The sequence below is a fragment of the Sturnus vulgaris genome, chromosome 18, assembly GCF_052056855.1.
Source record: "Sturnus vulgaris isolate bStuVul1 chromosome 18, bStuVul1.hap1, whole genome shotgun sequence".
Lineage (NCBI taxonomy): Eukaryota > Metazoa > Chordata > Aves > Passeriformes > Sturnidae > Sturnus > Sturnus vulgaris.
In genome coordinates, this window is record NC_142260.1 from 6,042,316 (window position 1) to 6,063,041 (window position 20,726).

General features: G+C 42.4%; 1 protein-coding gene across 1 annotated transcript; it reads left to right on the top strand.

Annotated features, from left to right (window-relative positions):
* Positions 1-7,460: 7,460 nt before the first annotated feature.
* On the top strand, positions 7,461-19,492 carry FBXO3 (F-box protein 3). The gene is made up of 11 exons (XM_014878872.2): positions 7,461-8,037; positions 9,971-10,060; positions 10,503-10,666; positions 12,203-12,317; positions 13,886-14,090; positions 14,374-14,419; positions 15,489-15,573; positions 16,199-16,321; positions 16,719-16,834; positions 17,176-17,366; positions 18,444-19,492. Exons 1-10 carry the CDS (start codon positions 7,928-7,930, stop codon positions 17,361-17,363), a joined length of 1,242 nt encoding a protein of 413 aa, XP_014734358.1. The 5' UTR covers positions 7,461-7,927; the 3' UTR covers positions 17,364-17,366; positions 18,444-19,492.
* Positions 19,493-20,726: the final 1,234 nt, after the last annotated feature.

A 20,726-nucleotide genomic window follows, 5' to 3' on the forward strand; every position in this document is an offset into this window, starting at 1 on the left:
TGTGTTGTTCTTTTTTTTTTTTTTGAGTTGTGCTGGATTTTTTTGTTTGTATTATTAATTTTATACTTTTGTAGCAGGGTTTCTACTCTTCGTCTACAGCTGGATCCCCTTCAGATTGTGTTTCAAAGTACAACTGTGAGAACACCAAGGGCTCAGTAAATCTTGTGCTCTTCATGCTAAGAAATTAGATTGTGCTGTAGGAGAAATTACTGTTGTGTGACACCAAAGCTCTTTGGTGTTTATGAGTTCTGGTGCTGGGTGTTTTGCAACAGATTGATTCTATCTGGTCATGGAGATCATGTAAGATTTGGGTCTTTTAGGAAGGTAGCTCATCCTGATTTTGCTCTGGATTATGGAGACCAGGATAATATCACAAGAGCCAATAAATGTATTTACAAAGAATTCATTTCAGTCGTCTTTAAGGTCCCTTCCAACCCAAACCATTCTATGATTTTTCCAGAGGTGAATAGGCTAAGTTTTTTCTTACCTGAAAGCTGTTTCATGCATCTGATAAACTCTTATTTCTCATCTCTGGTTCTACATTATTCTTTCTGAGACTAGGACTACAACTGCAAGTGGTGTTGAAAAGCACTAAAAATTTAAGCTTTTCCCACAGCTGAGCAAGTCTGGCACCCACCCAGACGGTGCTTGGCAGGTCCATTCACTCCATCACTACTGACACATCAGGAACAGCACCTAAAGCTGTGGATATCTACTTGGCTATTCTCACTAAACTTGTCACCCAGGGGATGTCCCAGCCACTGATCAATGACAACGTTCTGCATTTTACAATGCATATTCTGAGAGCTCTTTTCTTGCTACTGCTAGAAAGTAGAGTTGGGGACAAACCCTTTAAATCTTATTATCAGTGAAATTGGCAAATACACCTAATGAGAACCACTTGGAAAATACAGTTTGAGGGTGCTGATATTTAGCTATTTTCCAGTGATATGCTGACCTCTGGAGGCCACAGGCAGCTGGTTATAATTGTAATTATTAGCCTGAATTCCTGCCAGCAGAGGCAAGGAAAACACAGCTGTCAGCTCTCTTCATTCACAGTGGCTCCTTGCAAATATTCTGTCCAGCTAGAAACAGAGCCTGAAGTCATTAATGAGTTTATTTACAGAGCTTGGTGGGTGTAGCCAGGATGCTGAGGTAGGGTGCAGGCTCTCCAGGTTGTGTCACACACAGAGTGTGAGCTGCAACAGGGCTGATTTTCATGATTTCACTTCACAGGAAACTTTGACTGAAAATTTAGGGCAAGGGGCCTCATTTACATCCGGGCTGAGATTAGGGAAGAGTAGGTTTGCAATAAGTCGACCAAGACCTGTGTTTTGTTCTCACCTCAGAAAGTGACTTTTAGCAAGGTAGTTCAGTATTTTGCTTCTCATTTACCCACTTGTAGAATGGAGACATTCTTCCTTATTCCATAGAAGTTCCTAACGCAAACCCACTCATTATTTTGTGTAAGGTCTAGTTTGCATCGGGAAATATATATTTTTAGACCTAAATGTATGCATTTGTAAAGGAAAGGTCCACAGCAGGTATCATTTTCATAAGACCACCAGTTTTATTTAGACCATGAAACTTCAGAAAGAGATTAAGCTGAACTGGAAAGTGCCAGAAGAGCCTCCACTTGAGCAGCAGCCTTGCTCTCCCCAAATAATTGTACCAATCTATTGCTGGACTTTTCCCTGTCAGATTCCCAATGCTTGCTCTCAGAGTCCAGGAGGAAAGAGCAGATTTCTCTTGGAATTAGTGTAAGCAAACACTTTACCTCATCTCGATTATGTTCCTTACAGTAAGGACTCTCTCCTGCAAAAACACGAAAACAAAATGTTCCAAAAACAACAGCAGAAAGGAAAGCAAAGCTGATTTAAAGTCCTATGCAAAAAGCACAAAAATCTGAATACGACTTCATCAGTGATACTCAAATGTGTCGTCCTTTCCGTGTTTTCACTATCAGCAGTATTTTAAAAGGCGTATCATCCGTCAAGATTCCCCTTCTTTGTCCCCATTATTCAGTGTCATGGCAGGAAGATGAGAGCATTACCATCGATATCACTTTTTTAATTCCCTGCCCTTGAATAAGGGCAATAAGAGCCCTGCATAATAGAGTTTTCAGCAGAGAGAGTAAATGGGAATCGGTTGTTAATTCAATACAGGATCCAGAAGCCGTCTCTCCCTTCTCTTTTCTCAAGGTAATACTCTGCCTCCAATTGTCATTATAGCCGAGAATGAAATTATTTGAATTCTGGACACATCAGCACAAAACCCAAGACTCCCTGCCAATTTCGTTGCCTGCCTGGAAGAGAACATCAGAGAGCATCACTCATTTATACGACTGCCAGCCTGAGACTGTAAATTCAGAAAACAAGGAGGCCTCAGGTGCTGCACTTTAACAGGTCTTTCTGCTCCTGAATCACCCCCCCTCACACACAAGGTAACATTTTATCTCTGAAAGGCAAAGCTTTCAAGCATCTGCCAGAGCACACGCTCTGTACGGCCTGAATGTGAATTGAAAATGAGACTATTAAGTTTATTAATTGGTATCAGTGACTTAAGGCTTTGAAGGAGATTCATGGCACTCGGGAAAATAATCTATAAAGATTTTTGTTGCTCTAAAAAGACAGTGCAGCATCAGCTTATTTCACTTGCAGCAGGTTCATCTCTTTTATGGAGCACATACTGCACTGCAGGCAAAAGGAATTTTAATGGACACTGGAAAAAATTATCTATTCCTCTGTCCCACAACAACTTAAAAAAACATAAAAAGACACAGAACAGAGAGATAGAGATACGCTATCACAAAACATTTCAGGCACTATAATTAAATGAAGATTCAGAAGTCTGTCAGTGAGATGAAGATTAAACTGGCAGAAAGTTGAACCGTGTTTGAAGCAACTTGTTCCCTCCTGCTGAGGGTTGCTTTGTACCAGGCTAATGAGAAGGCACATCTAGGAAAGGTTCCTAACAAACCAGCAGATTGCTGGTGGTAATTAATCAACGTGGTTTGCAGGAGCATACACCATGTGCCATTTTCAAGTGCCTTGCAAGCATTAATTAACGTGTTATTATATTTCTTGCTCCCATTTTAAGCCACAAGCCCTGCCCCATAGCAGGCCTTGCATGACAAATTTTGATTTTTTCAAAAATGTTTCAGTGAAGACATTTTTCTTTTTTTCATGAAAAATTGAGTGCACCTTTTGCTAAGTGCTCCATGATCACCCCTGCTCTGTATCTGCCTTATTCTGGTTACATTTACAGCTTGGCATAAGGGAGCCAAGGGAGAATGGACTGCAACAAGGTTAATTCCTGTGGAGGTGCTGGAACTGGAGGAGAGGCAACAAGGAATGCTGTAACAGGAAGGGACCAGGGTAATGGAAAGCTGTTGATTTGCAGTGTTGAGAGAGAAATAACTTTTTAAAGCCATGACCCAAGAGAAATAACTCCTGTAGTACAGCAGCTCTGCACCAGCTGTGTTTCATGTGAGTCCTGAGATGTTTCCTCTTTGGGGCTGTAACTTCTTGGGTTGGGTTGGTTGGTAAAAATTCATAGGATTTTGGTTTTCTTCTTTCCTCAGATGAATCTTGCATCTTGCCTCAGCTGTGAGCTGATTTTGAGATAATGCTTTACTTATTTACTCATATTTTAAAGAAACACAGTGAAAGGGAAATTCTCCTTCAATAAGTAGTCTTCAGTCTGGCATGGTGACAGCTCCCCAAACCAGGGCTTATCATGTTTCTATCTCTATTAAAAAGATCCAACACCTGCAATTATCAACCTAAAGGTGCTTTGCAACACCGGGAAACTCCTGGTGGGCTCTAAGATAAGGGCGGCTGTGATTTTTTTGCAGCCCATGGCTGTGAGAGAGCGCCTAGCGAGCCGTGATGAAGCTGCCCTGGAATTCCTGGAGCTGGCCCAGCAGCCAGTGTGACCCACCACGCAGGAGAAGCGTGCTGTCCAGCTGATAAGGAAGTGTGCATCAGCAAATACAGCTTGTTTATCCCGTGAAAACCGCTCTGGAGGAGTGCAAGCAGAAAGAGGACGGGTCTGCACTACACAGATAAGAGCTCTGACCAAAAGGACGACCAAAGGTCGCACCAGGCCTCCTGGAAACTCCCAAAGAGAGGCTTTCAGTGGGAATGGATGACTAAGGGAATTGCAAAGGGCTTCTGGAGGCTTTTATGTGTGTGCTACCTCTCCAAATCCAGCTCAGCACTTCAGTCATTTGTTGTTGCACGCTCTGATGAATGCGCTCTGGCTCGAGGAGCTGGTAGCCAAAAAGCCCCACGGCTGCAGCCCTGACCGACTGCCTGCCTCGTTAACAATCTCGGCTAATGACCTAAGCACAGTGTGTGCAGCTGAAAAGTGAGCTGCTATCTCGATCATGCACATGTAGGGTTTTTTTCAGGTCAGGAAAGACTCAATAGCAGTTTTCTCCAGGGATGTCTCATTATTCTCTATGTTCCTCAGGTAAAGGAAGATCTCCTGAGCTCCCACACAAAGCAAGCAGGGTCATGAAATATTCCTGCAGCCCCTTTCAGCAGGGTCCTTCACACATCCTTTAGGCCATGGACCATGTCATGACACTGGGAACGACATGCAGTGAAACCACTGGAATTGTGTGAAATTAGAAATAATCCTGAGGCAAGAATTATGCCTTTCTATGCCGTCCATGCTCTCTAAAGTAAATAAACTTTGTTTTTTATACTTTCCCAGGTAAGGTAATGTTTCCATTTGTAGTAGTACTTTCTGTTTGATTTATGTGAGAGGACGATATGAATTGAAAACCAACTTGGAGCTAAGCAAAGCTGTGAAAGAATAAAACTTGGCTACATCAGTTTGTGTCAACATGGAATCTTTGATCTGAGGAAGAAAGAGCAGTCTATCAATATTGCTCTCCAAGTGGGATTCCAAGCTCTCCAAACATACATAAATATTTCAGACCCGTTTTGGAGCTAAAAATCTGAGACAAAAAGATTTGCTAATAAAGAAAGACAAGCCTGAAGCCGCCTCGATGCAGAGCAGGGAGAACTGGACATGGCTTTTTGATAACCTCAGGCAACTGATGCAGGCAAAAGCATCCACGTGGGAGATGGTCCAGAAGGATGAAAGCTGGGAGCAGACTCTAGGTGCTTTGTATGCACCAGATGAAGTCCATTTGTTGATTCTTGGAGATTCTTGGACTTCATTTGACTGTGGAGCTGCCAAGGCTAATTCACCACCCTGTGAGGTTAGGGAGAGGTTTTGTTGGTTTATCCTGGGTCTACCTGGTAACAAGGCAGGGATTTTTTCAGCTGTTGTTTCATTGTGTCAGGAGGCAGTTCAAAGATGTATTTTGTCAGATATCCCATTTATTACTAAAATGTCCAACAAGCTCCTGTGCAATACTTAGTTTACTCACGTAGGCATTTCCCTGAAGTTCTGGCTCCGCTCCCTCCCTGTCATCTCTCACATCTCATCTGAGATTCACTCTTGTGAAGCCTGAAGATGCAATTTGTTCTCAGTTCATATGTAAATCCCCCACTGTTCAAAGGACTGCTGAACTGTCTGAATGTTTGTATGATTCACCAGAGTCACTGCAGGATCATACAGCTCCCCTTTTGAATTTTCCTACCCTGCTCCTTCTGTGCTCTTTATTACGGTCACTCCTTGTGTTCTGGTTAATTTTACAAGATCAGATTTCCAAGGCAAGGTCACTGCCTGGTTATTCCTGTGAAGCTCTGACCTTATTGCATCTTTGCTACAGCAAAGAGCAGACCCAATAAGAACAGAATAATAGCAACACAAATTTTCTAGACCTCAGCTTCTTTCTTGCTACCAATTCCCCAAGCTGCCTCTTCCCCTCAGTCTCATGTACTATTGTCCATTTAGAGCAGTAAAAAGCTCATCTTGTGAAGAGCAGACCATTCCCCAAAACCTTAGCACATTAGCTGAATTTCCAGACACTCAGTGCCCAGTGGTGAAGATCCCCAGTGTGTCATTTCATTAGAGTTTCAAGAAGTAAAAATAAATGAAGGATGCTAAAAGCCTCATCACCTCTCACAGATTAAACACGGGATGCGTGGAGCAATCTGAGCAGTTTTCAGCCTGATGAGTACCTTTGATCTATTTGGCCATTTGGGCTGCATGGCCAGTGATAATGGAAGAAAAATTAAGCTCCATTATTAGAGTGAAAAAGAATCTTTATGTCTAGGCTGAGCTAGGAAAAGTACTTACTGGTGTCACAGTTTCTGCAGCTGTCAGTTATTTGATGGAGGATACAAAAGCTGCTGTGGGTAAAACATTGAAATATTACAACTTTAAATGGATTTATGTTTGCTTTTGGTTCTGTTCGCTTTGGTTGGTTGTCTGCTTTTTATTTTTTTCTTCAGTGTCAGCATCAAGTATTTTTGTTTTACTATGTTTTTGTTTTTTAATAATTTTTAGGGTATCCATTAGGAAAGTAAAATGCCAGCCATTTCTGCACTTGAGGAGCCTCTAGCCTGACCAGAGGTGATAATCAATGTTTATAACTAACTCCTGTAGCTCCTCCACTTCCATCTTCACCACTAAGCCCTTGAGTTACCAGCTTGGATCTAGGCAAGTGCTAGAAACAAAACTCTCCAGCCACAAACCCAAGGACAAACACAAGTAATATCTTTTTATTAGCATTTTAAACTTACTTTTGCCATTGTGTTTTCTTCTTTACAGGGAACTTTACGATTACAGAAATTATGAAGGACAAAAATCTCAACAGCTAGCAATAGTGCAGACATAAAACCATCCCCTTGTTCCTTTCTAGTTCTTATTTGAGTGCTGTTGCTAGGATAATGAATTGTTTCATTAAAATCCTACTGATACCTGAAGAAGAAGACAAGTGAAAAGAGAAGAATTTCTAGTGTAAAATCATACAGAAGAAATAATTCGTTCTTTCATATAAGAATATTTGACTCACTGAAGGTGAATAGCATCTATTGTTTGTGCAGCTGTCACACATTGAGTGTTTCTTTTCCTATAAAATGTGATTCTGAAGATGAAACACTTCTTTTTATTTTGATGATATTCAACTCAGTAAGTTTATTTTCTCAGTCTCAGTTTTGCCCACTTATTATTGTCCATTTAGACCACTAAGAAGCTTTTCTTGTGTAGAGCAGACCATTCCCTGACCAAAACCCCGTGGCACATAAACTGAATTTCAAGAGACCAAGGGCTCTGATGGCCAAATTCTGAGAGCTGAGCTTTCAGTTCTAAGGACTGAGTTCTGACAGTCGCGTTTGGAGCTCAGAGTACTGGGGGCTGAGTTGTGGTTCAGAGTTCTGAGGGGCTGATTTGGGAGTTCTCAGGGCTGAATTCAGAGTTTTCAGGGCCGAGTTCTGTGGGCTGATTTGGGAATTCCGAGGGCTGAATTCTGAGGGCTGATTTCAGCGTTCTGAGAGCTGTTTCCGGAGTTCCGAGGGCTGATTTGGGAGTTCCGAGGCCACACTCGGCAGCTCCGAGGGCAGACTGGGCAGTTCCGAGGGCAGACTGTGTAGCTCCCAGGGCAGATTTGGGAATTCTCAGCAGCTCCGAGGGCAGATTTGGGAGTTCCGAGGCCACACTCGGCAGCTCCGAGGGCAGACTGTGCGGCTCCGGGGGCAGATCTGGGACCTCCCCGCAGCTCCGAGGGCAGATTCGGGAGCTCCGAGGGCAGATTCGGGACTTCTCGGCAGCACCGAGGGCAGATTCGGGACTTCTCGGCAGCTCCGAGGGCAGATTCGGGAGTTCTCGGCAGCTCCGAGGGCAGACAGTGCAGCTCCGAGGGCAGATTCGGGAGTTCTCGGTAGCTCCGAGGGCAGATTGCGCAGCTCCGAGGCCGCCGCGGCCCCGCCGCCCCCGGCAGGCGCTGCTCCGGCGGCGCGGAGGGAGGCGCGATGGGCGGCGCGTCCTGGGGACGTCTCGCAAGATGGCGGCGCCCCCGGACATGGAGCTTTCGGCAGCCCTCAGCCTGGAGCTGCTGCCCACCGACCCGCTCCTGCTCATCCTCAGCTTCCTCGACTACCGGGATCTGGTGAGGTACGGGCGGCCCGGGGGGACAGCACGGGCGGCCCGGGGGAACGGCAGGGGCGCGGCGAGCGGAGCTCCCCGGGCTGTGCGGGGAAAGGGTTTGCCTGGCTCCGGAGGAGGCGCTGAGGGGAGGACACGGCCTGAGCACCCTTCCCTTCCAGCAGCAGCGGGCTTTCCCCCCTTTTGCCTTCGTCTTTCTAACAAAATGAAATGTTCTCTTTTACTGGGAAGGTGCTGAGGCCCTGGCACAGGCTGCCCAGAGAAGCTGTGGCTGCCCCACGCCTGGAAGTGACCAAGGCCAGGCTGGACGGGGTTTGGAGCAGCCCGGTCTAGTGGAAGGTGTCCCTGCCTATGGCAGGAGAACTGGTTGATCTTTAAGGTCCTTTCCAATCCAAACCATTCAGTGAATCTGTTTTTCTCTCCCCCATTATGTGTTTGTACCTAAATGAAGCAGTAAGTAAATTTGTGAAATCAGTATTTCCCCGAAGCTTGTGTTTCTACGGGCAAACAAAGGGTGGTCTTGTTGCTAGTGAATGTATTCCACTGTTTGAGGAGAACCAAATGAAACGAAATAGGGTGACTTTTCAAGGTAAAAGACTTGAATTGAAATAGCAGGTGCTTTTTGGGCTCAGTGGCTGAAAGGTTGTGAGTCCTACAGTGAAGATGCAAGTGTGGTTTTGGGTAAAACCTCAGCAGTCAAGTGCAAGGTTTGGCAGTGATTGAAACCACAGTATTTAATCAAAGAGGGAGGAATAGGCATAAGAAGAAAACAATATTATCAGAAATGTCGGGCTTTTGTTTTTTTTATTACCCCTAATAAATATTAGTCAAGAATGATAAGGATGTCAGGGAGAATTCTGTTAGGATGTCAGCAAAAAAAGATATTAAGCATAAGCAAAAACTATAACATAGGTTACAGTTGTTATGGTGGCCGTTAGATATTTGATCATGTGCCAACTTTTCCTTTGTTTGTGTAATTAGTGAGAATGGCTTTAATTGCACTTTTATCACATGTGAAGCCACATGTTCCTGTGATGCTGTGGTGACTTACTCCTTTCCAGAAATTACAGGCTTGATTGATAAACACCAATGCAATAGATTTCCACAAAGGCTTTTTGACTTTGGGTTATTTCAGTTCCCCACCCCCCAAAAATATAAAAAAATCCCCATATAATGAAATTTTTGCACAGCCAGATGTCTAGGTGTGAAGTGGATGTGTTTGTGGGGATGTGAATGGAAAGGGTAATGTCAGGGAACACAGGATAATCATTTTGTTGAGGTTGATTTTGAGATACTAATACAATTCTAGTTTAAACAGTTTATAAAACCCCAAAGAGCAGTAACTGGAACCTTCTTTGGTACCCTCATTTGGGGTATTTAGATGTTAATCACAACCTTTGAAACACAGACTTGGCACTGTAGAACGAGCTACCAGAGGAAGTGATGTTGCCACATCTAAACTGATGGTGTCTTTTGGAGACTTTCTTCAAAGTTTGTTTTTTAAACAATTTAAAGTGGAAAGTAAGTTTGTAATACTCAAGCTGTTTGGTTTCTGTAGCTTACTGTGGAAAAGATAAGGCAGAGCCTGACCATCCAGATAAAAAGGGATTGAAATCACAGTAGCCTGTGCTACTGGAATGCTTTCCACTGGTGGAGTGGAGTCATGCTGGAATCTTTCAGGCACTGTTTACTCTGATGTGGGTCTGCAGGGTGACCTGCTTTACAAAAGTACTTAATTGCTGCCAGTTTCTTAAGTGTGTGGAAAGTAGTTCATGACCTAGTCAACTGTGATGATGAGCTTTAACCATTGTAAGCACGGCTCTCAAAGGACAGCTAAATCATTTTCAAACTCTGCATTTATTTCATGAAAGTGTGATGTGTGATACGGCATTTCTCCCTGTTTGTTTTGCTGCAATCACATTTAATGATTTTATATTTATAGTTGCTGCTATTTGAATCGAAGATTAAATCAGCTATCAAGCCATGACCCACTGTGGAAAAGACACTGCAAAAAATACTGGCTCATTTCAGAGTAAGTGGGATTGTTTTAAGCGTTTTTTCCTATGAAAATGAATTTCTAAGAGATGCTGTTCAGCTGATTTTCAGTCCATCTTACATCCAGCTCATACTCTCAGCTTCTCCATAGCTGAGAAAAGCTGAGTAATGAAGGATGTGAATTAGCTTTTCACCACCAGACAGAGCTCTGTTCAGAAGGCACTCTGTGTAAAGGAGTATTGTTTCTAAATTTTCCCCTAAGTACCCCAAATGTTTCCTAATTCTGTTCCAACTTTCTGTTGAATAGATGCTGTAATTAATTGAGTTTGTGTAGCTTCACATGGCACAGAGTGTTCCTGGGTTAATGTTATGCCAAAATAAAAAAAAAAAAGTTCCTGCCAAATAGCAAATACCAACTCATTGGATTTAGAAGACTCTTCAAGCTGCCATTTGAACACATTTGCTTCATGTTCCCTTAGGGAGGAGAAAGCCAGGAGGAACCAGGGCTGGAGAGCCATCTTCATCAGCACCTACTCTGACTTAGGGAGATACATCAACTACTATGCCACGCTGAAAAAAGCTTGGGATGACCTGGAGCAGTACCTGGGGCAGTGGTGTCCCCGCATGATCGGCTCTTTGAAAGGTACCCTGGCACAGCTGTCAGTGGGTTGGCTCACCCAGCCCTGCCTGTCATTAAGCCTCATGCTGCTTTCATGAAAGGTGTGTGCCTTAATTAGCAGAGTCCTGAAAGTCAGGTAGATGTGCTCTCCCTTGCAAACACAGGCAGAGTCCTTGCCCAGTTCCTGTTGATCCACAGATTCTCTAAAATCGAGGTGATTTTTCTCTAGTGACCACTCTGTCTTTATCACACTTTTAGGTTGCTATGACCTGTTGTTTGTTATTTTATATGTAGTAATTCCATTGCTTCGAGGACCTGCTGGAGGGATTTTATTGGTGAGGTTTTCATAAGACCTCATTAAAACACTGTCACAAAGAAGCAGAGGCTTTAATCTGAAGCCAAACAAAAAGGATCTTGTTGGGTATTATTTTTTTTCTGTAGGTCTTACAGTGGTCCAGTGCTAGAATTTTTTCCTTTTTTTTACTTCTCTCCAAGATTCTATTTTCAGTTTCAGTTTGTATTTTAATACTTGAATTACTTCCAGTGTTCTAGGTCATAAGTCACAGCTACAGTGAGTTTGGGCTTTTCTGGTATAGGAGACAGAAAAGCTTATACATTTCCAGTTGCATTTCAGTTTTCTGTATGGAGTTGACTTTGAAACCATGATGTATAATTTAACCTGATCTGTGAAAATAAGAGACAAATGGTCTCTTACGAGACAATATTAAGAGACAGATTATCTCTTTCCTGTTTAAATCTTGCATTTTCTTAGTTTGCTTGGATAGTGCTGGATTCTTACGTTTTGCTTAGTATTTTTCAAGATGGAATGTGAAGCTTTTATTTATGTACAGAAAGACAAAAACAAATTTCAAATTACCAATTTCCACTCTTGCATAATGATGGCAGGTTTTAGATAAAATTTAGGCCTTTTTCATACCAATTGTAAGGGATATTGTTTCAATGAATTGTTAATTTATGTCCTGTTAATGAAACAGATAATGAGTATGAAAAGGGTTTTGAAAAAATGGAATGGAACGGACCACAGAGGCCACCCCGTTGATTTTTACTGGAAGTGTGGGTGGAAATATAAGAATAGTTCTTCTCCACCCCTTTGTATTGTTGATTAGAAAATCCCCGTTTTACAACCCATTTATTGCTTCAGATTCTAGGTGAATGAGGGCTGCAGCCGGCGTTTCTGTGTCACTGATTGAACTGGAAACTGAAAGAAGCAACCCTTAGGGTGATGAAAGAGTAAAATCAATACTGCCTGAGAGCTGTAACTGGGACTCGGTTATTGGCAGTGTTGTGGGGGAAAGGTTCATTCCACTTTATTTGCTGCTTTCAGGCCTGTTGAGGTTGCACTGGACTGAGATTGGTGCTGTATTAAATAATCAATTATAGTCATCATTTTCCTTTCAAATTTATGTGATACTCATTGTGTACCACCCAGCATACAGTAAAGCCTCCAGATACTGACTTGAGTCCACCTTGGTTGGATGAGGGCATTTGCAGATTCCATGCTTTGTGTTTGAAATACCTGAACTATCCTTTCTTTTGCAGAGAGTGTGAGGGAGGAAGATCTGGATGCTGTGGAAGCACAAATCCACTGCAAACTCCCTGATGATTATCGGTGTTCATTCCGTATCCATAATGGACAGAAGTTGGTTGTTCCAGGGTAAGGGCTGAAAGCTACTTACCAAATATTAATTCCTTTTGTACTTCTTAGCCACTTCACTTATTAAAGGGTGAAATGTCCCTGAACAGCATAAATGAGGCATTTAAATGTATTGTGACTGAGTCACCACTTAAATGAAGCTTCCAGAATTGGCTGTCTTCTAATCTTGGAAGTAATTGGAAGCCCAGCGTGGTTTTCTAATTGCTCAAATTACTCTTACACTTCCCCTTTTCCTAGTGAGAACCCTTGTCAGTTTTTTGCAACAACTCTAAACTTCCAGCTGTTAAACTTTTAATCATAGCCCGGCAAGTTGCTCCCCTGAAGTTTGGCTTTGTATTACAGAAGTAAATTAGCTCCTAGCACTTTTCAGGCTTCATTCTTTAAAAATTCTTTTATTCTTTAAAATGGTTAAGGAATGACTTAAAACCAGTTAGTTATATTAACGTAGAATCAAATTTCCAGTTCTGCAAATAAGTTTTCTCATTAGAAGATTTTACTATTTTATGCAATTTCTGCAGTGAAAAACTCCCTTTTGCATTAAGGTAAAAGGATGATGACCAAAGTTTCTGGTATTTCCACTGTAGAAAAGTTAGGTGTTTGAAGCACCTGATGAAGTGCTGCAAACATAAATAAAAGATGGAAAACTACAGCAAATCTTTGCAATGTCTGTAGGAAGGAATGCACTCATATTGCTCTGCCAAAACCTTCAGTCATAAAGAAGGTGCAGCTTTCTCCAATTCAAGTGTTTTATGTGCAGAAGGGAAAAAGGAAACTGTTTTATGAAACCATAAGGGTGATTTCTAGTTCTGTTTTCCAGGAGAGACTTTAAAATTTTTTAGAGAAGAGATAGGTGCCCTAGTTCTGTAGATTTCAAATGGTGCCCTGCAGGTTGTGTGCGTCCTCTCTTCCCACTGTTTCACTCCCAGGAAGCCTCTACTGTAATGATGTGGCTATGGAGGGGCTGCAGGAGCAGACACAAGGCTCTGGGGAAGTCTTCCATCTCGGAGAAAGTCTGCCAGGGAAGGTGGGGGATGGATGCTGGGAAGATCAGGTGTGGGCAGTGGAAGTTTGTGTTAGATCAGAAGCAATGTGGGACTCGTCCTTGTCAGATGCTTCAGGTTTCTGTGTTGGGATGTTGGCACTGCTTCTGTAGAACGTGATAATTCCAGGCCCGACTTTCTAGGGAGAAAGAGGAATGGAACCTGTTGCCCAGGATGGGATCAGCTTTTAGCATGCTGACATATGGCAGCTTGCACCTGAGTCACTGCTTTCATAACACCAGTGGGAGCTCAGCATCTGCAGGAATTTACATCTCATTTGCCTTTCCCTGGTGTTCCCAGCTGGCAGTGTGGGTGTGGACTGTACACTCAGGTTTGGCTGATGCTTCCACAAAGCTAGGATGGTGTGAGCTAATAACCTAGTTCAGCATATGGATATTCAGCTTGGATTTCACCTCAGTGTAGTATGCATGTAGAGCACTGAAAGAAGCAGTTTCCAGAAGGTGACAAGCCAGCTTTGCCGTGTGAGTGATGGCTCCTGTTGATGTTGCCTGTTTCTGTTGCTCCCAGCCTGATGGGAAGCATGGCCCTGTCGAACCACTACCGCTCCGAAGACCTGCTGGACATCGACACGGCGGCCGGCGGCTTCCAGCAGAGGCTGGGGCTCAAGCAGTGCCTGCCCCTGACCTTCTGCATCCACACTGGCCTCAGTCAGTACATGGCCCTGGAGAGTGTGGAGGGACGGAATAAATACGAGATCTTCTACCAGTGTCCAGTAAGGAAGATTTGTTTCTATTTCCCAGTGTACTTCTGTGCTGACTGGTAGTGCAGGAGCCTTAGCGGGAAGTTGAAGCTGTAAATTCAGTGGTCATGGGAGCACTCATGGGGACAAGCATGTAAATTTTACATGTCTGAGGATCTGACTAGGACTAAAATGATGTCAAGCAGCCAGGCTTCAGGTTTAGAGAATGTAGGGGAAGTGTTCCCTGTGTTATTTAAATTTTAATCTTGAAAGTCCAATGCTCTCTAATACATCTTTAAACTTCTTTCCCTTTCAGGACCAAATGGCTCGCAATCCATCTGCTATTGTTATGTTCATTACAGGTAACACTTTAGATTAAATATTCAAAATAAAATAGTCATTGTGGGATTATCCAACATATTTAGAAGTATTCCACTTGGCTTAATCTTGGTTTACCATGGGGTGGAGGGGAAGTTCCATACACAGCATTTCTCTTGGCATTTTGAAGGTCGCAGGTAAATAGATCGACTTCCTCCATTCAGAGCTACTTTATACGAGGTCTGCATTTTGTGGATTAGTGGTAGAAAGGAGGGCAATAAACTAAGAGTCCCTTAGAATTCCAAAAGATCAAAGGACAGCGCACACAGCTCATGCTCCAAGGAAGAAGTGGTAAGTACACTTAATCTAACAGGAGTGGGAGTACTTGATAACACATCAGGGAAGGCAGGGATAATAATTTCTTGGTAGCTCAGCTTCAATCCAGTTTTGAATCACTAATATTGACAAACAGTTGAACTCTCTACTTTTCTATTGAACTCTATATTGCAATGCTTGGAAGATTTATGGCTGAGAAATTCCAGTGCAGAGAGCTGGTATGTGAAACTCTCTTCTTTGAGAATTAAATGTGACAGCTTGAGTGTCTGCTTAGCAATCAGGCTGTTCCAAAATAATGGCTGTGGGTGTATGAAAAGCTGTTCTCAGACAATGGCTGCAAGTGTATAAAATCCCATCATGACATACAGCCTTAGTCTTCTGAGGTTGTAGAGGAGTGCAGAGTGTGTCTCTGATTTATCCCTCTTTTAAAGGAGAGGAAATTCTGCAGTGTTCCTTGTAAGCTTTCAATACGGAATCCAAGTGATGAGACACCATTGAAGACCCTGATTATAATGTTAAATACTTAGCTAAGAGATTCTTGGTTGGTTGTGTCATTTCTGGAGGATGCATCCTGAACTCTTTAGTTTTCAATTGGTGTCTCCAAATTATTCTTGCTGGTACAATGATCTGGAATATTGACTGACTCATCTCAGTAAGCCTGAGAGTTTTTTATAAAAGTAATCAAAGTTTTAAACTTTTTCCTTTAAGTATTCAGTGTAATGTGCTTAGTGGTAAATTTGTCCATCTTTAGGAATGCTTTTCTTCCTTGGCATCTAGGTACATCTTACTTGGAATGGTTTACATCCTATGTAAACAAAGTTGTCACTGGAGGTTATCCTATCATCAGAGACCAGATTTTCAGGTATTGTGACTGGGATTTGTAACCTCAGTGCCAGGTTTTGGTGCTGCTTCTATGCATGCTCGCCTCTCCCCAAGTAGTTTTGTATCTGATACAAAAGCTGGTGGTGGGGAGAAGAGAAAGCCCATGAAACTACTGAAAATAAACATGTAAACCAGAATGCTTAAAGCAACTTTATCTTTTTTTAACCAGGATCTTCAGAGCTTGTAACTTAGCATTAATGGGACCAGAATTTTGCATTATAAGTGATCTGAAGTTTAGCAAACAACATGATATTTATTCTGTGTGCCATGAGTGTGTTTTTGCTGCAGCTAATTTGTCTCTTGAATATGTAAATAAGCAGGACTTGTTCTGATGTTTGAATCTTCATGCACTTGCAATTTCTTCTAAATACCATCAAGAACCTTCATTCTGTCAAACTGGGATGCTGTAGAACCAAGTCCTTGGATCTGTAAATAAATTTGCTGCTAGAGTTTCTAGGTTGTTTTTTTTAAATATGACACATCCCTATTTAAACAAGTGCTTTTATTAATATTAATTATTAATAATAATTAACCACTTGATGTGTTTAGTTTTCTGTATTGAATGTGCAGAGCTGTCTGCAGAGTTAATGCTCTCCTCTCTACAGGTATGTGCATGACAAAGACTGTGTTGCTACCACAGAAGATATCACTGTGTCTGTGTCCACCTCTTTTCTACCTGAACTCAGCTCTGTACATCCACCACATTATTTCTTCACTTACAGAATCAGGTAAAAATAACTGAATTAATTCTTACAATGCAGGATAGACCTGTGGAATGTTCAAAGCAGATTTATGCACAGCATTCAGAAATGTTCTGAAATGAACAGGTGGTGCACAACATGCTGTGCTTTTTAATAAAATATTCCTAACTATTACTTGGTCAGGTACACAAAGTACCAGTCAGATTGGTAATTGCTAAAATACAGTGATGAGTGAGGGGGAGAAGTGACAAGCAGCTCTTGTGATTTAGAAAAGGGTAAAAGACAGGGAAGCATGGAGATGGATCCTGCCAGCTGATCTGGGTCACTTTAGTGGGTGTCTTCTTTTCCCACTCTGCTTGGTGATCCCAAGGGCACTAAAGCATTTCTTGAAAGCAATGTATTAAGTATGTTCTTTGGCTTGTAGAATTGAAATGTCCAAAGATGCCCTTCCTGAGAATATCTGTCAACTGGAGAGTCGATACTGGAGAATAACAAATGCCAAAGGTGATGTGGAAGAAGTCCAAGGTCCTGGAGTAGTTGGTAAGTGAAAAATTACTGGAGAGATTATTTAATGTTCTTGTTGTTAAGATTGTTATTTCCTGTTTGTTGGGTTATGGGGTTTGTATCAAAATCAGAGAAAAAGAGATGTGTCTGTCTGTCTTGGCTTTCAAGTTGTTTTGTAAGGGGTATCTGAAGCATCCTGCTGCTTAACCACTCTCCAGTATTTTTTAGTATCAATAATTGCTGAGCATCAATTTATGCATCTACTGAAATACAAATTGGTCTGCCTGAGTCCGATGTGGAGTGCAAGTCCTTTAGCAACTGCTAAATAGTAGTTCTCCATCAGTCCTTACTATTGTGGTGTAATGTTTTACCCACAGGAGAGTTCCCAGTTATCAGCCCAGGGAAAGTCTACGAGTACACCAGCTGTACCACGTTTACCACAACCTCTGGATACATGGAGGGCTACTACACCTTCCACTGCCTCTCCAACAAGGACAGATTCTTTAATGTCACAATCCCTAGGTTTCATATGGTGTGTCCAACCTTCAAGGTGTCTACAGCATGAACGGTAAGCAGAGGTGCAGTTGGCTAAAACAAACTCCACAATTATAAAAATGACAAAAACTGCAGTGCTTAATAGTATATTCATATTGCTGATTCCATACAAAACATGCCCCATGATTTAGAGCTCCTCACTGGTGCCTGCAGACATGGCATTGCATGAGCTGCTTGGGTTTCAGAGCTCCCTCCTTGGTGGGAGCACACTCATTAAATTTAGTCATAATAATGTATCTGCTCTATTCAGACATGCTCCAGTTAATGGCAATTTAAAAACTGTAGAGTCTGTGATGTGCATTAGTTCTTGCTGAAAGTGCATTTCATACAGTCACTTAATGACTTTGCAAATCACCAAGATACTTCACTTGCTGTTAATTATAATGTAGTTTTAGTTTGGAGATTGTGGGTTAATGATACCATTTTTCCCTTTTCTTTGACCCATTTAGAGAAGAGCTCTTGATTTATTTTATTCCCAGTTTTTGTGCAAGCACTGAGGAGCTGTGAGCTTTCCTCAGGAGCAGGCAGCTGCTTGCACACTATGGCAGGTTTATCCCAAGATTTCAGACACTCGTTCCCAGTGGCTCTAACAGTAGGTGCCAGCAGATGTCGTGCTTCTAACAGAAAACCAAATCTCTTAACTTCTGCTCACATTTTTGGGAGTTGTAATTGCCTTCCTATCTGACTTACTTCCCTTCAGCTGTTTGGAAAAATAACTTGCTTTCTCTGTTGCTCCTCCCCTATTTTAAAAGTAGTAATGACCCTTTTGTTTTTAAGTTACTTTAGAAAAAGACAACCTAAACCACCAAGAAAATGGGTACAGCTGAGCTATTGAACTGTGGCTTTACATAGTTGTAGGTATGGAATATTGAAACTCAATGGATCCTTAGCAAGTGAAAGGTCAAGTAGTTTGGCAAAATGACCTCTGTTGCAAATGAACCTTGGTTTTAGGACATAGATCACAAATGAAATTTGCTTCAGCTAATGGGTGTGATAATGCAGCCCAGATTTTTCTAGGCAATTGTTAGTGCTTTCTTACAATTTACTGGAAGGGAAGATTTTAATTGAAAGTGTGTGTGTTTTCTATTAGGCAACAAATCGTAATGAATCTGCAGTGGATGAAGATCAAGATTCTGCAGGCACTGATGACTCCTGAGATCCACACAGAGTATTGGACATTGCTGCACCCTCTGGATGCTGCCCATGTCACACTAATGGGATTTTTTCCCAAACAAACTGTTTGCAGAAGCTGAACTCTTTGGGGCTAGTGCATAGGAGTATTTCTGACTGTTGTAAATGAACTCTGTTGCACATCAGGGCAACTAGCATGAATGTTGGTGCCAGTTCTCATAATCATTAGAGTATAACATATTTTCCTGGTTTGGAAGTGGGGGAAGAGGGAGGAAAACATGGGGAGGGGGAGGAAGGTGTTTGGGCTTTGTTCACTTTTTTCTGAAGTGTGAAACAGCTTGATAGTCCAAGGTACTCATATCTTACATTTGTAAAGTGTTGCCTACTTATGATCATACTGCAAATATGGTGTGCGGATTTGGTTTTATACAAAGGGTGTATCCTGTTATCCTTCTGCTCTGGATAACTGCTGCTAGGAATGAAACTTGCAGTTTGGTTTGAATATCCCATTGGGGTGAGATTAGGTGCTGTTACACTTTTTTTTTTTTTTAATTAACATAGTGACAGCAAAAAAATCTGGTCATCAAATTGTGTAAATTAGGAGTAAAACTGGCCTTATTTTTAGACAATCTGTTGTCAGCTGGATTTTATGCTAAGTGACTGACTGGAGAGTGCCTCTGGGAATGTAGTGTCCCTGCATAATCTGCCACTCGTTAACTAAGGAATTTCTCAATGACTACAGAGTATGGATTTGTAAATATGTTTTGAGGGTTTTTTCCCGTTACATGATGTTTGCTGTTGTCATAAGTGACAAATTTATGTTGTGTATCATGTTTTCCTGAGCCCTGGATGGATTTTTGTAACTGAATAAAGAATAAAAGGGAGGAAAAAAAAAAAAGGAGGCTGGCAGAACAGCAGATGACTAGAAAATTTATATTTAAAAAACTATCTGTTTGCTTTATCATTTTTATTTTGTTTCTGTTGTCATTAATAAACAATTTAACTGCCTCTTGTTCTCAAGTGCTACATGGGACTGTTTTTGCCAAGATTTGAGCAGTAATTTTTTGACCAGCACTGGTGTAGTCAGTTCTTTCTTTTGACAGCCAGAATTTGTAGGTTTTATAAGATAGACTGGTATATTGTGGTTCCAGCTCAAATTTTCCATTATTGACTCATTTTCAGATTTGTCTTTTTTTTTGCAAGTCCAGGTATTGGATTCTTCATGTGCTCAGCTTTCCCTGGTGCATTTTCCACAGTGGCACAAGGTAGAAAAACAAATATCGAGTCTGATCCCTACAACAGTCGTTAGGTGAAACATCTGCAGACACAAAACCAGATTGTGTTGTCCCTGACAGGTGTCAGAACTGCACTGAGTTGCTGGAGTGCTTCCAAAACACGAGGATTTGTGAGCATCACCACACTATTACTTGTGAGGGATAAGAAACTTCCACAAAAGTTTTGTCAAGGATCAGTACAAGAAGATTTTAGTGGAACTAAGAACTTACTGCAGGGCTGTCAGTGCTGTGTGTTTCCAAGGACAGATAACCCTCATGGCTGGAGGCTGTTCTTGGGAAGTTTCCTCCAAGGATCTCTGTGTTCTAATGCAGTGGAATCAGCTCAAGGGCATGGGACTCTACACAACAAACATTGGCAACTCTTGGCAATTTCACTCATTTTTAGGGAGTGGTTCTGAGCTGAATTCTTGCTTTCTGTGGGAGAAGTCAAGATCCAGGGCAGTGCTGTGCTTTCAGCCCCTGAGTGCTGCAGGGCCGGGGTTTGGGGCCTCAGCTCTGGGAACAGCTGAGGTGGCAGAGGGGTCTGGAGTGAGGAGGGAACCAGGCAGGGAATTGAGGGATTGCTGCTCCTGCCCTGGGCACAAACGTGTTTGTAGCAGGCCAAAGGGAGTTTCTTTGCTTCAGGCAGCTATTTCAGCACAGGGTGTGTTGCTGGGGCTGCCAGCAGCGCTGCAGCTCCTCATGATGTGCATTTGAAAATGGGGCTGAAGCCAGTGGCTCTCCTCACTCCTCCCAAGAGGTGTGAATCACAGAATCATGGAATCAATGTGAAATGAAAAGCAAAGGAGCTGGCGATGTTTGGCAGCACTGCTGGACTGGGGGAACGTTCACTGAGCAGCAGGAGAGAACTGAGTGGAGCTCCTGCTGCCACAGACAGCACCTCACTGCTCTGGGTGAGCACAGGTGTGGGCCAGGCAGGTGTCACTTCAGTGCATCCAGATGCCCAA